The sequence below is a fragment of the Alosa pseudoharengus genome, unplaced genomic scaffold (assembly GCF_046254945.1).
Source record: "Alosa pseudoharengus isolate Yale_2024_CS ecotype anadromous, Long Island Sound unplaced genomic scaffold, YU_APseudo_1.1 YU_APseudo_1.1_scf_19, whole genome shotgun sequence".
NCBI classification, from domain to species: domain Eukaryota; kingdom Metazoa; phylum Chordata; class Actinopteri; order Clupeiformes; family Clupeidae; genus Alosa; species Alosa pseudoharengus.
The window spans coordinates 5,764,182-5,783,275 of NW_027468657.1; the positions used below are offsets into that span (position 1 = coordinate 5,764,182).

General features: G+C 40.8%; 1 protein-coding gene across 5 annotated transcripts in view; it reads left to right on the forward strand.

Annotated features, from left to right (window-relative positions):
- Positions 1-6,936: 6,936 nt before the first annotated feature.
- LOC143132182 (NXPE family member 3-like) overlaps positions 6,937-19,094 on the forward strand; it is a 104,424-nt gene continuing 92,266 nt past the window's right edge. For 2 of the 5 annotated variants that reach the window (XM_076291534.1, XM_076291536.1), the window contains exon 1: positions 6,937-7,102. In XM_076291534.1, coding sequence (XP_076147649.1) covers positions 6,983-7,102 — 120 coding nt within the window. In that variant the 5' untranslated portion in view covers positions 6,937-6,982. Of the gene's footprint in view, positions 7,103-7,264; positions 7,330-19,094 lie in introns of all 5 variants that reach the window. The other 3 variants (XM_076291539.1, XM_076291538.1, XM_076291540.1) reach the window with 3 other exon arrangements.

Below are 19,094 nucleotides of genomic sequence, written 5' to 3' on the forward strand. Positions count from 1 at the left end.
TCAGAGAAAGAAGGAAAGAAAGGAAGAAAAGGAAAGCAAGAGAGAGGCCCATGGGTAACAGGGGCGAGGAAAAACTCCCTAGAATTGGAGATATATATAGGAAGAAACCTCGAGCTGATCCACGACTCAAGGGCCTGACCCATCTGCCTAGGGTCAGTACATGACAGTAAGGTCTGTATACATGACAAATGGATATGATAGCCGGGTGTAGAGAATAAGACATGGTGTTAAGCACTTGAGCTGAAAGTTACAAGAGGTGGGATGATTACGTATCCGTTATGGTAATTCATTATTCCTGATTTAGTGACAGAAAGTTCAATAGTCCAGCGTTGGGATTGTCCAGGGGAAGGGAGTTTTCGAGGGGCATGTGGTGGGTTGGTGGATGGGCCAGTAATCCGGGCAGAGTTGTCATAGGCTGGTGGTGGGTCGCTAGGCTGTACGGGCCAGGAGTCCAGTTAGGGGGCAGTAATAGGGCAGTCGAGGATGGGACTTCAGGTGAGATGGGTGAGAGGAGGGCCAACACACGGATGGTTGATGACTGGTGATGATATACCTCACAAGTGAGGTACAGTAAGGGGGAAGAAAGAGAGATGTAGAGTGGGTTAGTATTACTGAAAATCAAAATGGTTAATGTCAATAAGTAATCAGTAGTACTATATATTGTTACAGTATACCATGGTGGGAATAGGCAAGAGAGGGAGAGTTGAGAGAGAGAGAGAGAGAAGGGGGGAGAGGAGAGGGGGGGGGGTTGTACGGCGTGACACATGAAAAGTCCATGACAGCACTATGCTATAGCAGCATAACTAAGGCATGGTGAGGGGTAGTCGACACCAGCGCAGGTATGGTCAGTGACCACCATCGCACGTGCGACTGGGGTGCCAGTCACACGAGGACTCAGCAGGGTGGTCCATTCCAAAAAACCCTGAGGTGGGTGAATTTCCACACACCATACCTAACTATGGGAGGCAGTAAAGAGGTATGTTTTAAGTCTAGACTTAAAAATAGGGAGGGTGTCTGCTAGTCGAATTGAGGTAGGAAGATTATTCCAGAGGACGGGTGCGCGATAGCTGAAAGCTCTGCCTCCTACTGTAGTTTTTGAGATTCTTGGAATTACAAGAAGGCCAGTATTCTGTGATCGTAGCGGTCTGGGTGGGTTATATGGAACTAGGAGATCTTTAATATATTCTGGTGCCTGGCCATTAATGGCTTTGTATGTTAGAAGTAATATTTTGAAGTCAATGCGACTTCTAACAGGCAGCCAGTGTAGAGATGCCAGGATAATGATAGATAATGATCAATTAATAATGGTGTTGGAATCTTGGACTAAATATTATGATCGTTTAGAACCTGTAGTCCTAGTTCTAACTACTGATTGGAGACCATATGCTTACTAGCCTAGGCTTAGGATAAATGTATATTATGTTCTATCAAAATTGTCATGGTTAGATTAGATTCAACTTTATTGTCATTGTGCAGAGCACAGGTACAAATACAACCAAATACAGTTTGCATCTAACCAGAAGTGCCAAAAAGGCAGAAAAGTGCAATGTGATATATAAAGTATAGACAGGTGGTGCATAGATAGGACAATAAATATAGTGCAGTGTAGACAGTAGTATACAGTTGGTTTGCAGAAGGTGGTTTAGAGTAATATAAATGAAATATAAATATGTGCAGTATCTTAGCAGTTACCTTACAGTAAGAGCAGAATAAATATGGATATGTAATATGAACAATGTTGAACATGTTGTTATGTAAGTGCTTTGGGTTTCACTCTGTTCTAAAAGCGCTATATAATGAATACTTTACTTTATGATTGCCCTTCATTTCACTGGAAGTTTTTCATGCCTTTATGCAACATTTTTCCCATGTTGCCCTTGTTATGTGTTTTCACTGTGACACTGAAAATTGAATACTGTTACCACACACAAGTATTTCATGATATTTTAAATGCACAGATACAGTTTTTTTACCATTACTTTTCATCCATTGTAGTTATGAAGTTGTGTGTTGAATCACAACCACAAAATGACAGTTCACATAGCACAAATGTTTCAATGCTCAAATGGTTGAAGGATCTGCGCCAGCTGTACCAACATACACACACACACACTCACACACACACACACACACACACACAGTGTTACTGTAGGTGCTGCTCATGTTGTTGCCTTCTGCTGCTGAAATAGTAGCAAAGTCTATACTGTTCAAATGGATGTCTATATTCCCTGAGTGCACTGACATTTCAAGACCTACTTTATTCCATCAACCCCCTATGATAATACAAGCATGTCAACTGCTCCATCTAGGAGCCCAACAGCGAGGCAGAGGCGCGGTACAACAACGCCCATAGCCAGACCCGCGTTGTTGTGGAGAGGGCCCTGGGCATGTGGAAAGGTGTGTGAGCAAATCCGCTGGTGGCCTGAAGCTCCATCCTGCAAAGGCGTGCAGTGTAGTTTTGGTGGCGGCGCTTCTGCAACATGGCCCTTCAGGATCACATCCCACTGCCGGCTTATGAGGAGCTGTTAGTGGAGGAGGTGGAAGAGGTCATTCCAGTGGCTGCTGCACACCTTCCTGTTGGCCTGGAAGCACACTGGGAATTAGTTGCACATATGTTTGGCCCCTAAACACCCAAACCCCACAATTCCCTGCCCTGTTTTTTCCCCTTTTGTTTATGTTTTTTACATTTCTTTTAGTTTGGTGGGGGTGAGGGGGTAAATGTACTTAACTTTCCCACCCCATGATCCCTCCCACACACACACACACACACACACACACACACACACACACATGTTCCCTATGAGCCATGACATCAAAATACATACACAGATTGAAAGGTCACAAAGCAAAGGCAACTTACCATTTTTCCGCCTCCCATGACAGGCCTACCCATACCTGGGCCATGAAGGACAAGTTAAATCAGTGAAAATCATGTCACATTTTGACACTGACCACAGCACTCTGCATGCTCACTTAAGTCCCAGAGGTCTTAAAGTTCTCCTAGCGAGAGGCTACTCACAGCAGCATTCTCCAATGTCATTGTACCAACATAATTCAGCTATGTGTTCAAATATCAAGATCATATAATAACTGAGAGTAGCCTAACTTATACACCCGCTAAACACAGCTTGTGATCAGACAACATACAACACAAACCCCACTCCACAGGCATACTCACCTCACACCCATCGACTCAGTCTTGAACCCCTGACCTCTCTCATGTAAAGCACACACGCTACAGTCTCTGCCACAGCACAGTCACTTCACCACATCATAATGGGCTGTAGAGTCCATATACCGTTAGCTATGTGTATGATTAGCAGATGCTTCATCCAAACACACTTAACATATGACTACAATGTAACGTTATCCTTTTAGAACAATTACAATGCTAGCCTCACATAACAATACCGTTGGCATTCAAAAGCTTTATCACCAGATAACTTAACGGGTGTTCGAAAGAATCTGTGCTGACACATTAGCATTAGGCTACATGTAAATTCACGAATAATAACAACACAGATGATTGCGGTCACCATAACACTTCACCACAGGCCGCTCTGTTGTACTCCACAACACTTCACTTTCCACTGTACCACATAACGTTGTCCAGTAATGTGCAATTGTAGCTTCCAGCAATGCTATGGTATGGTATCCCACAGCAATGTTATGGGATCGTTTAATGGCTACCTCTCATCATCCATCTGTCCTCTGCGTGTTCCGTCATCAGGGTTACGTCGTCTACTATGGTTCTTACTACATACTACAGGTCGAGAGGTGTAGCTGTAACTACACAACTTTACGATAGTGGTTGCGAACGTTAGTTGCTACTATGGTTTTGGGAAACACTGACGCAGTGTCACGATGCATCGTACTATGTAAGTTCCACCACCATAGTTCACACTATCGTTTTGGGGAACAGTTGTGTCGTACTTACATAGTTGCAACCATGTTAGTTGCTACCGTAGTTAGCAACGATGCTTTTGGGAAACGCACTCCTGGATATTAACTTGTTAATGGTTTTGCCCACAGTGCTGCATAACACATGGTTTCTGAGACTATTTGGGTCAAGAAATTCATAAATGATGTAAATTGATTGATTTGACCTATTTCTGACCTTCAAATTCAAGATGGCCGCCAATTTTTGGCTCTTTAAATGTTGATGTTTTATAACAAAGAGTTGTAATATTAGGCTCAAATGGAATACAAAGAGTTGTAATATTAGGCTCAAATGGAAGCTCTGCTCAAACTGAGTTCATTTATGGGCAGCAAAATTACAACATACACATAGGTCATCAGATGTCTGTCATTTTTTATTATTTATTTATTATGATTTATTTATTGAATTAACTAAAAACACTCTCCATCTGAATCTGTTGAATCTCCACACTGACTCCTCTCATCATCACTGCTACTCTCATCTGAGCTTTCATGAGGTGTGAGCTGCTGGGGCAAGGGGGTGTGACGCACTGGTCGACACTTTCCGTTCACTAGATCCCAGCCGTGACCAATGGGAGGAGGATGCTCTTGCAGGTTGTAATGGAGCTGGAAATGTAAGGTAGTTTGTCCTTTCCATATGAAGATTCAAAGTCATCATCAGATGGGACATGGATTGTACACTTATTCAGCAGGCCATGCCAGAGTTTCCAAATGGCACAAACTGAAGAATAAGAGTACAATCCGTCTCCCACCTGATGATGACTCTGAGTCACACCTCATGACTGCTCAGATGAGAGTAGCAGTGATGATAAGAGGAGTCTCTCCGAGAGTGAGATAGATTCCTGACAGGTAGCCGTCCAACCACATGCTCATTGGACCCCTACCTATGAGCCTACTTCAGTCCATCAGCCCGACTACCACACCAGCTATCACACGTGATCAATGCTTCGCTAACCTCTGGCACGTTTCCAACAGCATTCAAAACGGCCCGGGTAACACTGTTACTTAAGAAAACTTCTCTCAACCCTGCTCAAGTTTAGAACTACCGTCCTGCTTTACTCCTACCTTTCCTATCCAAAGGTATCGAACGAGTAGTCTCCAAACAGGTCTCTGAATTCCTCTCACAGAACAACCTTCTGGATCTAAATCAATCTGGGTTCAAGAGGGGCCACTCAACCGAAACGGCTCTGCTGTCTGTAATAGAAGCATTAAAGGAAGTCAAGGCGACCGCTCGGTCATCAGAACTCATTCTGCTTGACTTAACGGCTGCCTTTGACACTGTTAATCACTGCATCCTTCTCTCTATACTCTCTAACATGGGAATCTCCAGTTCTGCTCTGTCCTGGTTTGAATCCTACCTCACAGAATGCTCGTTTAACATATCATGGCTTGGACAGCTGTCCGCACCTCACTATCTCACCACAATGGTCCCCCAGGGCTCAGTGATGGGCCCTCTTCTCTTTGCTATCTACACCACCTCTTTGGGACAGATTATCCGTTTGCATGGCTTCCCATACCACTGCTATGTAGACGACACACAGCTCTATCTGTCCTTTCCACCATATGACCCCTTGGTCTCGGCATGGATCTTGGATTGCCTCTCAGACATATCTACATGGATGAAGGCAAACCACCTCCAGCTAAACCTCTCAAAAAGCTGCCTCTCGACCGCTGCGCTCCTCAGACTTACGACGTCTAGCTCTGCCACCAGTACGCTCAGGTCAATCCAAACTTTTTTCATTTGTTGTTCCTTGTTGGTGGAACGCACTACCAGTTCCTACAAGAGCAGGGACACCCCTCTCCATCTTTAAAAAACTCCTGAAGACCCAGCTCTTCAGAGAATATCTCCTCTCATAGCACTACTTACAACTAGCTAATTATAGCACTTACCACTGGACTAGAAGTGACACTTGACTGTATAAAAACAGCACTCACTGATGCACTTTTTCTTATTGTGCTCTACCTTTTTACATTCTTTTAAATTGTTCTAGTATTGTTGAGAGAATTGTTCTAAAGCTTTAAACTGTTTACCATGTTGTAAGGCACTTTGGGTAAAAAAGCGTCTGCCAAATGTAATGTAATGAGTCAATGTGGAGATTCAACAGATTCAGATGGAGAGTCTTTTTAGTTAATTCAAATAAATAATTAGTTTGAGCAGAGCTTCCATTTGAGCCTAATATTACAGCTCCATGACGATTTTGAAAAATTTACATTTAAAGAGCCAAAAATTGGCGGCCATCTTGAATTTGAAGGTCAGAAATAGGTCAAATCAATAAATCTACATCATTGATGAATTTCTTGACCCAAATAGTCTCAGAAACCATATGTTATGCAGCACTGTGGGCAAAACCATTAAAAAGTTAATATCCAGCTTGGCTTACGGCAGCCATTTTGGATATAGAGCTCTCACAAAATTTCCCCACATTTTTGTAAGGGGCACCCCGGCTAATTTTTTTCTTTAACCTTTATAGATGACAAATCTAGTGAGAAACGAACCTTCGCTCTCCACGGTCACGGAACTGCTATAGATGACCCAACTAATAGCCCAGTGACAGACAACTTAGATAATTAACTTTAATATGTTTGTATTACATTTTATTCAAATACAAAGACATTTTATGTGAGAGTAAGGTATTTGTGTTTTTTTGTCCTTCAATTTATGAGTATGGTGTTTGCATCTGGTTTCCCTAATGTATTTGTGCCAATTTCACATCTTGAGCCTGTTTCTGTTTATCTGGATGTTTTGCCTCATGCCACCCTTGAATTAATCAGTGCCTCACTAGTGCCACCTTTGTTAAAAATCTCTAGAATCGCCACTGGTTTGTTGTAATGTTTCCCGTTCAATAACGCACTCGTTGCTGTCTATCCCATTGAAATAACACGACACGCCAAGAGCTGTTTGGAACTGTTGAAGCGTACGTGATAGCACCCCCCCCCACACACACACACACACCACCACCACCACCACACCACACCTACTTCCTCCTTCACGTTCCTCCTGGCTTTTTCATGTCTGTCACAGTTTTAGAAGTCCCACAGACATATGTCATTAAACCAGAAACTGCGAAGACACACGACCACGGTTAGACCACGGTTTAAATCAATGAAAGTGATCAAATGGACTCCAGTATCTGCAAATCACGAATTGGTAAACATTACAGCCGTGAGTGTGGTTTGTTCATCCTGTGATAGTCTAGTCTAAAAGTTGTAGGTTAAATGGCAATGACAACATGTAAGGTGTAGATTAGAAAATAATGTGTCAATCAGCCTCCTATTCCTAATTTCTATTTTGCATGATAATGAACTGATACCTTCGTTCTTTTAGTTCCCGCTTATCGTCAGATAATATGATACTGGATTATAATTTTAACATTTGGACTTTTTTTCACGGTAAATTGAAATTATTTTTATTCTATTTTATTCTTAAAATGCATATTTAGTAGCCTACAGATAGCCCTATTGTAAGATTAGGTCATGGCTATCTGAAGCCAATAATTGAGCCACCTGGATGCTTCCTGAATCTATGTTTAGGCTATTATTGATGAACAGATGGAGTGATGTTTATATATATTTGTTCTTACAATATTGTGTAATAGCCTAAGCCTAGCTGCTGGCACCTTGATATCAGTTTGATGTCAAGATTTTGACCACCATGTCAATGTCAATGTCAATTTTATTTATAAAGCACATTTACAGACGGCTTAGCCGCACCAAAGTGCTTCACAATAAAGTGCAATAAATAAAAACAGGAAGGCACAAAACAAAAAGGGCTACAGTTAAAACTAGAAATGCAATTCCAAGGAATTACCAGTGCATGAAAATGCTAAAGCCTAAATATCGTGCCTATGACGATGACAGCTTTAAAAAATATATATATATTTTACTTGTCTCGCTGGATTGAAGGCAGAATGTGGGCTGTTGCGCAAATAGATGAATGAGGGTCGGGAGATTCCGTTAACAAAAACCTAAAGTTTTGCTAACATTTTCTCCATTATTATCGTAAAATATGTCTCCATGCAGAGCAGAGCTGGTTCTAACCTAGGCTAGGCTACTATATTTGGGTGGGCTGGTACACTCTAAAAAATGCTGGGTTGAAAACAACCCAAACTGCATTGGGTTATCTTAACCAAGCAAACTGGGTTACTAAATTTAACCCAACAACTGGGTTGACATTTAACCAATATGTTGGGTTATGTTGACACAACTGTTTAGTTAAAGTTACGTAACGTTTGGGTTATGTAACCAAATCCCTCCAAAACTACTGGTTGATTTTTAAAATACTCTGCTTGTACAAACTTGTAATAACTCAAAGTTTGTATTTACTTACTTGAAAGTCACACCTTCTGTTAACAGCTTTAGGCCTGATATAGACAGTCTATATTAAATGTCCATCAAAAGCCATGCAATGAAATAAAACAGTTAAACATAATTATTTATTTGATAGTTTTCTTTATTTTTGAATAGATAGCCTAGTATAAAATGCATGTGATACTTCCATGAAGGCAGGCAGATTCCAAAGTCCGTTTTGGGGGTCAGTCCTGTCAATCAAAGAAAAAAAGAGTGCATTTTAATCACGGTTAGCCTACAAAACTTTATATCAAGACATGCATGAACCATTACCAGTGAATGATGTTGACAGACATAAAAATCCACCAGGAGACAAATTATTAGTGCAACACACTCGGAAACCATGACCACCTTATATTATGGAGTTGTTTTAAACATAATACCGGTAATACAAAACGTGCGTTTATGTCAGACGAGCTTGATAACACTAACGTTAGCAGGTAACATTACCATTAACGTTAGCCTAACATTAGGCTGACAGTCAGCAGTGCTAACGTTAGCTAGCTATGTTAACACATTCTTAGTGAATCCAAGTTAATGTTACCACCTAGAACCACCCAGTAAGTTACATGGCTATAATATGAGGCTACCCTGAATGATTTAATAAGATGTTGTTTGGCATGATTATTATCGTAAGTTACGTGTGTTGTGAAGAGACTACTTCGACAAACGTTAGCCACAAAGCATATTTAATTAGCATAAAGTTTCCAAGTCTGCTAACGTTACCTACCAGCTGCTGGTATGCTAATTGTAGTTCGTTGTAAAAGTTTGTTTTGTTTCTGTTCAGCAGTTCCTACCCAGTGAATACAGAAATATGTTTTATGAGTCTGTCTTTGTGTAGATTTAACATTAACAGTAGCTAATATTAGCTGGAATGAATGACACCTGCTAACCTGCTTGAAGCTGAACGAAATGGCAGGCAGAATATTCCTTGATATCACGAAGGGTATGTCTCTGGGTGGACTTTTAAAATCCGTCTGGATAAAAATAAATAAATAAAAGCAGATACATACCTTCCGAAATCACCTGATTTCCATTGCATGTTGACAGCTGCTGGACTGGACGGTTGAAAGAATATGCCTGCCTGCCGATTTTTTTCTCTCAACCTTCAAATAACTATGCAGCTGTGTTGAAGTCACCCTGGTGCTGGGTAGTGTACTCCACGTCAGGTAGGGGACAGGGGGGAGCACAGCCCTAAACTATCAACCCAGCAGTGATAAACTATCAACCCAGCAAGCTGGGTTACAGAAATTACCCAATATGAGTAAAAACAACCAAACAAAATGACCCAACAGCCTCAACCCAGCGTTTGGGTTGAAAAAATAACCCAGCATTTTTTAGAGTGTAGACATTTTGGGTGGGCAACATAGCAAAGCTGTCAAATTGGATCAAAACTAACATAAACATGGCCCCAGCAGTGGCGCAACTGGCTGGGGCACCTGCACCGTACGCCGGCGACCCGGATTCGATTCCCGCCCCGTGGTCCTTTCCGGATCCCACCCCGACTCTCTCTCCCACTCACTTCCTGTCAATCTCCACTATCCTATCTAATTAAAGGCATAAAAAGCCCAAAACAAATACTTAAAAAAAAAAAAACTAACATAAACACAAAACAATCAGTACTACCTACTGTAGCTTGAGTTGCTGCAGCCAACAGCCAGGGATAAGCAGTATGTCTGATACATGTATGTAAAATACAAAATAGTATGTTGTCATTTTTATTTTATTTAGTCGGAAAAAAATGGCATCATATTTTGTATCAAAATACTTTATAGGTTTGTAGTTTAAAAATAGTGCCAAATTCTTTTGGTAAAACCAATAACCTACTTTTGGTGATGTGATTATAAAAGTGCAAAACAATGAATGCAGCACTGGTGCTGACTTGTAATTTGCCCAGAGTTGTGATCAGAATATTGAGATTCAGGCAGATAAGTTTCTTGAGAACTTTAGTCATCCAATTCAAACACATGGAAGTCATCCAGTTCAAACACATGGAACCGATTAGATAGATAGATAGATACTTTATTGATCCTCAAGGGGAAATTCAGGGGGTCTCAGTAGCATACAGACATCACACACAACCTGCACTTACAGCAGAAATGGTAAATATAAGTATAAGTATAAACATATAACCAAACTCCACTGTACAATAGAGACAGTAGGAGATAAGAAAAACTAACAAAACTAAATACTAAATATTCTATATAAATTAAATGTAAAAAATCCAGTGTGCTTGAGGGTGATCAAGCATGAGACGCTTGTAGTGACAGGGCCTGTAGTTCTGTGTGCATGGTGAGGTGCTCAAGAGAGTGAGTGTCATGGTGAAGGTGCAAAAGTAGTCCAACAGTAGTCCTGTAGTTCTGTGTGTATGGTGCTCAAGAGAGTGAGTGTCATGGTGAAGGTGCAAAAAGTAGTCCAACAGTAGTCCTTTAGTTATGTGTACATGGTAAGGTGCTCAAGAGAGTGAGTGTCATGGTGAAGGTGCAAAAAGTAGTCATTAGTCCAACAGTGCAACAGTGCAATAATAAGGTCTAGAGACCAGCATAAATAATATGGACAAATAGGAGAGTAAAGTATAATGTAGACAAGGTAATATAAAAAACTATAAAAAAACGTATGTGGTTGCCCTGCAAGAAGTTGCACCATGTGCAACGTGCACAATGTTTGCTCACATACAGTACACAATACACTCATTCATACCAACCTCAAGTTGATGAATCATCTAATCGGAACTGGTGGAACTGGTTATGGTTGCCCTGCAACAAGTTACCCCACGTGAACATTTTATTAATAATTTGCCCAGACTTGTTGTGATCATAATATTGAGATTCAGGAAGATGAAATTGCTCACATACACAATACACTCCTTTATACCAACCTCAAGTTTCTTGAGAAAATAAACAAATAGACAAAAAAGCAGGTCAAATTATTGTAACAGCTACAAAAATAGATGGATGTTTTGCCTCATGCCACCCTTGAATTAATCAGTGCCTCACTAATGCCACCCTTGTTAAAAAATGTCTAGAATTGCCACTGGTTTCTTGTAATGTTTTTCCGTTCAATAAGGCACTCGCTGCTGTCTATCCCATTGAAATAACACTACACGCAAAGAGCTGTTTGGAACTGTTGAAGCGTACGTGAACTACGTGACCGCGTGGCGGTGACTTCAAAGAGTGTCGCAAATCTTTTTCTATGGCTCTGGTTTGTTCTAATGGTTCCCGTTCAATAACGCACTCCTCGCTGCTGTCTATTCCATTGAAAGAACACGACACGCAGAGAGTAAAGGTGTTTGAGTCGTGACTCACTCGGATCTTTCACCCGTGTCTTTAAATTAACCCATGAGTCGCGAGTCTCTAGCATCATTAACTCGGATCAGTTGAGTCCTACTACAATTCAATCTAAAACGATAAACAGCGCCACACACAAACCTCTTGCAACATTAGCTAGCCTCTTAGCCCTAGCCATCGTAGCTGCCAAAAATGTAACAATTTCGTAGGCAACCACAACTCCACAAATCAACTCAAGCGACTGAGTGAGCAGGCAGTCCGAGATAACTGGTTAACTTCCCGCAGAGCCGGAAACATTGCAGACTCGCAGACCATGGGACTCAGATTGGAGTGGCTGAGTAGCAATCCGGGTTAGTCGGATCAGCCGGCCGGTTAGGCTACGTTGAGTACGAGTCAGTCGAATCAGAGTGGATCTGCGAGAGCGAGTAGACTAGCTCCTCCTCGAGGTGAAAAGCAATTCCACAACAAAAGCCATTCTTTCACTTCTGAAATAACATTCAATGTTCTGCATGTAGCCTAGACATAATTAGATTTGGTGTATAGAGGTAGCATATTAAAATGCAATTAGGTCGTGCAGACAGTCCGAACTGCACGCTCATGGAGCTGCTTGAGTATCTACCCGGGTCAGTTGAATCAGCCGGGCAGGCCGGTTACGTTGTTATGAGTGCGAGTCAGCCGAATCAGCCGGCTACGTTGTCATGAGTGGATCTTTAGAGCAGCGAGTAACTCCTCGTCAAGGTGAAAAACAAATCCACAACAAAAGCCATGCTTTCACTTCTGAAAAAAACATATGTTCTGCGCGCATAGCCTACTATAAAATGCAATTAGGTCGCAAAGACAGTCTGAAACATTGCAAGCTCTGTATGGAGTTGCTTGAGTAGGCTAGCCTACCTGAGTCAGTCGGATCAGCGGGGCGGGCCGGTTACGTTATGTTGTTATGAGTGCGAGTCAGCCGAATCAGCCGGCTACGTTGTCGTGAGTGGATCTTTAGAGCGGCGAGTAACTCCTTGTCAAGGTGAAAAGCAAATCCACAACAAAAGCCATGCTTTCACTTCTGAAATAACATATGTTCTGCACGCATAGCCTACTTTAAAATGCAATTAGGTCGCGAAGACAGTCCGAAACTGCTTTCTTTCCCGTGAGTGGGTGGAGGTTTTGATGCTATTATATTAGGCTATTTTATATTATATTATATTATATTATATTATACCTACCTAACAGTATAGCTATGATTAATAATAATATTAGTTGCCTAGTATTAGCAGCCTGTAATACTTATTAGAATAGATTCCTAGTAGCCTACTATTAGTAGCCTAGTAGTGGTAATAAACATTGTGTAGCAGAGTAGCATGACCTAGGCAAACTTTTCTATTGTTAACAAAACAACAACACATAATTAATTATTATAATATAGGCTACCCTCTCTGTCAATAAGATCAACGTTTCTGAACATGAGCACCAAAAAGATGAACAATGTGTGGATGCACTTTGACCAGAAGAGCAAAACTCTAAAGGCTAAATGCAAGTACTGCAAAAACCTGGTTTCAAATCATGGAGGATCCACATCCAACATGAGAAGGCACTTAACGAAATGAAGCACCCCACTGCACTGCTTGAACGTAGGACTGAATTTCTTTGCGATTTAGCAATACTGACTCAAGTGACTCAAGTGACTCATTCAACCCGGATCAGTTTAGTGAGTGACTCAGAATAACCCGGATCCTTAAAAGGAATCGAGTTTGACAGGCCTAGCAGAGAGCGGCTTTGAACTGTTGAAGCAACTCTCTTCGGGTCTGGCTACGCCCATGGAGTAGTCTATAACCCCCTCCAGCGCCGGTGTTACCGGATATACGGTTTCTGAGATTCTGAGTTTCCAGGGCGGAGTTTAGCGTGAATATTTATGAACGGAGGATGTCGTGCGCGAGTGTCTAGACGCCCATTGCTGAAGCGTGAATGAATGGAACTGAAAATGTTGTCAAAGAAAGTAGAAGATCACGGCGTTTTAACACGTTTTTGGATGTTGTCATGTTAATGGAAAGTATGACTATGTCGTGTTCGAGTTTAGATGCAATTTGGCGTCAATGTTGTTATCTTGTGTCGCAGCCAGTCAAACAAAACTTTGTGTCAGATTCAGTGGGTGGCTTACCATTAAGGATATTGGCGATTTTTACACAGTAGGCCTTGATGGTAGTCTTAGCCTAGCTAGGCTATTATGTTTTTTATCGTTTTGATTGTAGCCTAGGCTCTGTGCATCTGTAGTGACATGTTAGCCCAGGCAGCAACATAGCCTACATCAAATTGACCCACTGTATAGCCTACAACACAAATGTCTGTGCAATAAATAGCATGTTATACACGCCTGTGTGTGTCCTAACTCTGAACAAATGGCATCCTGTCATTGCTCTCATGCACATGTGATATGTAATTCTGAGACATAATCTATAGGAACAGTGTTGGGAGTAATGCGTTACAAAAGTAATGTAATTACTGTAATATATTGCTGTTTGCGGTAACGCGGTAATGTAAGGCATTACAAAAAGAAAATTGGGTAATATTTACTCGGTACAAACTTCAGTAACGCGCGTTACAATGCAGTTTAACCCAAAATTAAGCGCTTGTTTTGTTTTGATACATATTCGCAAACACCACGCTAGAGCAACAGAGGAGAAAAAATCCGCGCAAAATTGTAGAACGTTATCTCCTGATACTGGTTGAATATGACTGTGGCTGCAGCAGACTCGCAGGCGGACTCTATTTGCGGGATGGACATAAGCCTACGCTCATTATTTTCAGCTTGTCAGAGACAAGGCTATGAAGAACATAATAGTTAGTGCACTTTGTGTGCGAAACCGAAAGATCTCTCAGCTCGCGAAATAGCACAAGTAAATTAATGAAACATCTAAAGTAGTGCCACGCTAATCTTTTTGATTCTTGATAAAACACAAACTATGCTGTTGTGCATGTCAGCTTTGTGCTGTGAACTTAAATTGAAGAGAATAAAGGGATAGAAATGCAGAACAAGATTGTGTAGCCTGGCAGTGCCACTGCTCCCACCACGCGCATCACGCACTTTGCGTGGGGCACCAAAGGACAGAGGGGGCACCCAAATGTAACCAATGAATAGTAGCTTTACTGCAAACTGCGTTTCACTCTTCATCAATAACGTTTACAATGTCAAAATGCACTAACACGATGTTACATGCAAGTTTGATACCTTTTGGGTTCTCTCAATCACCACGTTGTACTAGAATTGGTGGGTCTTCAATCATTCGTTTTCCAAGCATTTAGGCTACACGAAGCACATGATATGCTGAGTCGACTGAAACGCATTCCATTCAGATAGCTAGGTGGATACCAGGCTCATAATTCACTTGTATTCGCAAAACGAAATGTGAAGCAACATGTCATTGCATTCTTCCATTTCCAAAGCAATGAAGGTTGCTTAAAACAACTTAACATTGTGCATATTATTGTTAATATTGTGCTATCAATGTAACTCAAACAAATAAGGCTTGTAAACAAGAGCTGGCAAAAGGGCATTATGACAACGTAAAGATCAATGCTCTTAAAGTGACAGTGCCCAATTTATAAGTAAAACAGCATTTCTTCAGAAATTAATGTTTAAAAATACACATTAATGGTCTGTAAATAATAGGCCTTTTATTTTACTTTAGGTGTTTGAGTTATCATTTAAATGTCACTCACTCGAAGCCACTCACTTAGGGCACCGAAATGGCCAGCAGGCCACCATCTTGACATGTCTTTATTAAAGGAACCATATGTAAAAATTGTATTTCAATTAATCATAAAATTGCCCTGATATGTCACTAGACATTAAGAAATCATGTTCATTTCAAATACTTATATCACTGACAACAGTAGTCTGGCCAGGATATTGTCATTTAAAAAGTGAAGTTGCAGCCCTCAACTGATGTTGATGTGGTCATGTTGTGTTTTGGCCTAATGCGCCACCCTCCACCTATCTACTAATCACAAAGTCAGTAGTGTTTCGTCATCCGGTTGCCAACTCTGCCAGTCGGAGGGGAGGGGAGGGGAAGGGGATACACCGCTCTACAGTAATTTGAAAGTGATTGTAGTACCCGTTTTGGCCACAATCTTACATACGGTTCCTTTAAGCTTTGATTTACAATATAGTAGGCTCTCTATTGATTTTAATGAGTAGGCCTAGGCCTTAAAGTTACAGTATTTCTATCACAATTTACCAGACTTTGACCTTTTGTCCGTTTTTAACAAAATTCTGACTATGATTGTTCCTTGTATTGCATTATGAGCACTGCGCCTATTGCATTCTACTGTTGCCTTAAGCCTAGCTCAGTCATTATGCTATACCACATCTCCCTCCATTGGAAGAGCAAGCTGCATTGAGCGTAATAAACTGCATTTAGAATGGCAAATCCATATTTCTAGATATTTTGGTGAAAGTAACTTAAAAGTAATGCAATAGTAGTGTAATGCCTTACAATTCAGAGACAGTAATATTATAATGTAACAAATTACTTTGAAATGACAGTAATAAGTAATGCATAGTACATTACGATTTTGAAGTAACTTGCCCAACACTGTATAGGAATTACTACACATAACTAAACACACAAAAAGTTGTGAAAACAATTTATTGTATTAGTTATTTACAGCCAGGGCATATAAACTGTCCTTCAGTGTCAGGCCAGTTTACACATTCAGTGGTAGGCCTGCCAGCCCTGGCAGCAATCACATTTTATCTTCAAGACAAAAAACATTGAGTTAAGCTTAATACAGATGTCAAGCCAAAGTTGTAAAAATATATATATTACCATACCAAAATACCCACAGAGTATTGTGTGCAAGGATAAGGATATACAAAATAAAGTTTGGGTAATCAGCCTTCAAAGGGCAGAAATGGGGTGCCCTGTCTATCTATTGTAGAGCAGTTTATTCTTTTCCATTTTAATTTTACATAGTAAGATTTGGTTGAAAATGTAAATTAATAGGCATGCATATAGAACAGCATGATATGAGCCTGTCTGGCAATACACAAGTGGAGTGGTGTGTTTCTCTGTTCCTACCTGAACAGTAAACTTTCAAAGCGATAAGACCTGCTCAAAATGCCATTAACTCTATTAAGAGTTCATGGGCTTTCAAAATGATTTTGGAAACGTTATTTTAAGGTAAAAACTCCTCTGGGGTCCTTTATGCATCACATGACTAATTTGGGGTTAGAAGGGCCAGATTACTACCTGTTATAATCAGCCCATATGTAGTCATTCACCTCAATCTGATGACTGATGAACTTTACGTTATAGCCCCCCCCCCCCCCCATCATCCACATTGAGCACATAGGTTCTTGTAAAGTACTACTTAATTTGTAACCATTAGCCATTCATACCCATTCACCACACCATAACCCATTCATCTTGTGTATCTGAAGGACTTCTCTTACAGAAGGCATCATCCATGTAAAGCTAGACAGTGTTTGTAAGGTAATAAAGCATATTGACTTAATGCAGTTATGACCTTTATGGATAAACATAACCAATATACTGTAAGTGCATGGCCCATATTAATGCCCTGCTTCCCTAATGGTACAATAACAACATGATTGTATAAAACAAGTTTTATTATTTCACAAGACTCCAAGATATCAGAATGTCTAATAAAGCATTTTTGGCAACAGAGGTAGCTGGGCATTGTAATGCAGCACAAGTAAATTTGTCAAACTAGGCTAACATGTTTATGTAGGCAGGCAAGCATGCATGACCAAACCTCGAAACTCATTGGACATCACACACAAAAACAGATGATGTACTAACACTTTCAAGACATCTACCATGATGTCCCACTGACATTACAACCTTAAGTGCTAAATAGCCCATTTAGGCTAGCCTGTCTAAGCTACACAAGATCAAAACATAGACGCCAAATTGCCTAATCGTACACTTACTCGACCACCAGTGGTCGTCGAAATTGTCACGTTTTTCCACAATATCCCATATCAACATTTAAAAACGTGTTAAAATTGCTGTAGTCTTCTAGCTTCTTTACCAACATTTTCAGTTCCATTTGAGTCACGCTTCATGAATGCTCTCTAGGCGCGCGCGCACGTCAACCTCCGTTTATAAATATTCACGCTAAACTCCACCCGACTCCACCCATGGAAACTCAGAATCTCAGAAACCGTATATCTGGTAACACCGGTGTTATACGGTAACTGGCTTTCATGTTAACTGGCTGGACTGTTCACTTTGCCTCTGGAGTTAACGTAACCGCCCCCTTCTTTTGCAGATGTGTTCAGCTGATGATTTAGCCTCCGATACCTGGCAGCAGATTCGTCTGTTTAACTGAAGTTCAAATAGACATTGTGATGCTCCACTTTGTTGTTTAATAAAGCTTTACAACACGATGTGTCGGCGTTGGAAGTGTCAGGTTGTCTGTAGTAGGCTACATGCGCTGGACCATGAATATGACACCAAATAAATAAAACTAAATAAACTCCACGTGGGTCTCGAACCACTACTAAATTAAACTGCTTGCATGATAACCTGACACCAACCTGCTTGCGCCACTAACCAGTTGACATTTCCCAGTGAAATTAGTGATATGTATTAGGCCTACTAGTAAATGAGGTCAACTAGTATGTTATTGTGTTTAGCAGGTTAACACAGCGGATTATGGTGACTGCTGCTACTGTGTTATCTTGCAATGTTGCCCAAAGTAGCCTATCATGGTTCAGTTTACAAACGTTTCACTGATTGCTGCCAGGCTGTGGCCGCCTCTACGTGAAGTGTTTTATTATGAACGCCAGCAAATAAATAAAAAAGATTCGAACTCGAATGACAAAACTAGAACTATAATCTGCATATTAACCTGATGCATATCACAACAAACGTGAAACACGTACACGCATTGAAACACACAATGTGCAGGAGAAGTCTAATGTGTCTTCATTTTACACAAAATTTTACATATCACAAAAGAGATGTAATATCAAATATCACAAGATACACGTAGGCCTAGGCTATTTACGTTCGTGTTTTGACATGTTAACATAGGTTTGAGGTGTATTAGATTTATATATATTTTAATAAGTTATTTCTCACCATGTGATAAGATGTGGCGCAATAGGTTGATGCGTTGATAAGGCTCTTTTTAGTCTAGCCTACGGGTTCAATCCTCGCCATTCACAGTTTTTTTAATTTATACATTTTTAGACAAGCAATGCTTCCTCAATTTAGGCTGAAGATAGACTAGGTGGCCGCGGGTAGCCTGACCAGCAGTCAGTGAAACGTAAAAACCATATACTTTGAAGGTCTAAATGGCTTGGGCAATGCAGCGAGATAACACAGTAGCCAGTTACCATGATCCACTGTGTTAACCTGCTACAAACACAATAACATACTAGGTGACCTATTTTACTTGTAAGCCTAGTAAATAAGTATGGCCAATTTCTCAAGTTATGTCAGCCCGGTTAGTGGCGCAAGCAGGTAAATGTCAGGTTATCATGCAAGCAGTTTAATTTAGTAG